Source organism: Penaeus monodon, chromosome 20 (assembly GCF_015228065.2).
Source record: "Penaeus monodon isolate SGIC_2016 chromosome 20, NSTDA_Pmon_1, whole genome shotgun sequence".
NCBI lineage: Eukaryota > Metazoa > Arthropoda > Malacostraca > Decapoda > Penaeidae > Penaeus > Penaeus monodon.
In genome coordinates this window covers 24,500,602-24,501,300 of record NC_051405.1, presented here as the reverse complement: position 1 = coordinate 24,501,300, position 699 = coordinate 24,500,602, and the positions used below count along the sequence as shown (strand labels likewise).

The window sequence follows — 699 nt, the reverse complement described above, 5'->3', positions numbered from 1 at the left end:
TTAATGGGGTTTTAGACTTACTTTCAAAACGAATTGGAAAGTTCATAAGAGTTGAATTATAATTGTTATTTTTCTCTCTCTCGTTATTTTCCTCCTTAAACTACCCAAAAAAACAATCATAATTATAGGTAAAAGAGCAGAAGTTGCACAACCAGTTAATAACACGCAAGTCTCTTCAATGGAAACACACAAAAGATATTTCACAAATTGATAGCAAAACAAAGCTATAAACAACAATTATGAACTGTTCTTACCGCCTTTTCTCGTGTTTTAAGCAACTCGAATGTTATTTCAGATTCTCCTTCTTATATTCACTCTTCGAGGGTCCTTATTTTATTCTCTTTTGTATCCTCTTCATCCCTTTTCTTCCTTAAAAAAGAAATATTAAAAAAAAATTCGGCTTCAATTTTCGTGTTGTGTTTGGCTGTGTAATGTTCCCGTTTTCTTTATTAGATTGTGGCCATAGAAAATGTATTGAAGGGCTAACTAAAACAAAAGTGTAGGACAGCAAATGTTACTGTATTAGGCGAGATATTTCTTGTAATATGAAGATATTGTAAGGAAATGAATGTCTTACCTAATATTTTTCACTTCCATGTACAATTGCGGAGAGCAGTTTATCTATTTAGAGTATCGTTGTAGATTCTTAAGATAATAATGTGGATCTTTCATAACAGATCCTTTATACCAGTAGTTCCC

At 31.8% G+C, this 699-nt stretch overlaps 1 protein-coding gene across 2 annotated transcripts in view; it reads right to left on the bottom strand.

Moving 5' to 3' along the window:
• Positions 1 to 445, bottom strand: part of LOC119585723 (mediator of RNA polymerase II transcription subunit 30-like) — a 4,326-nt gene extending 3,881 nt beyond the window's left edge. The window contains exon 1 of one of the 2 annotated variants that reach the window (XM_037934411.1): positions 255 to 445. Coding sequence is in view for 1 of the 2 variants with exons in the window: in XM_037934409.1 (XP_037790337.1) it covers positions 22 to 46 (25 nt within the window). In the remaining variant the exon portion in view is untranslated. Of the gene's footprint in view, positions 1 to 21; positions 62 to 254 lie in introns of those variants that run through there. The other variant, XM_037934409.1, reaches the window with a different exon arrangement.
• Between the last annotated feature and the right edge of the window lie 254 nt (positions 446 to 699).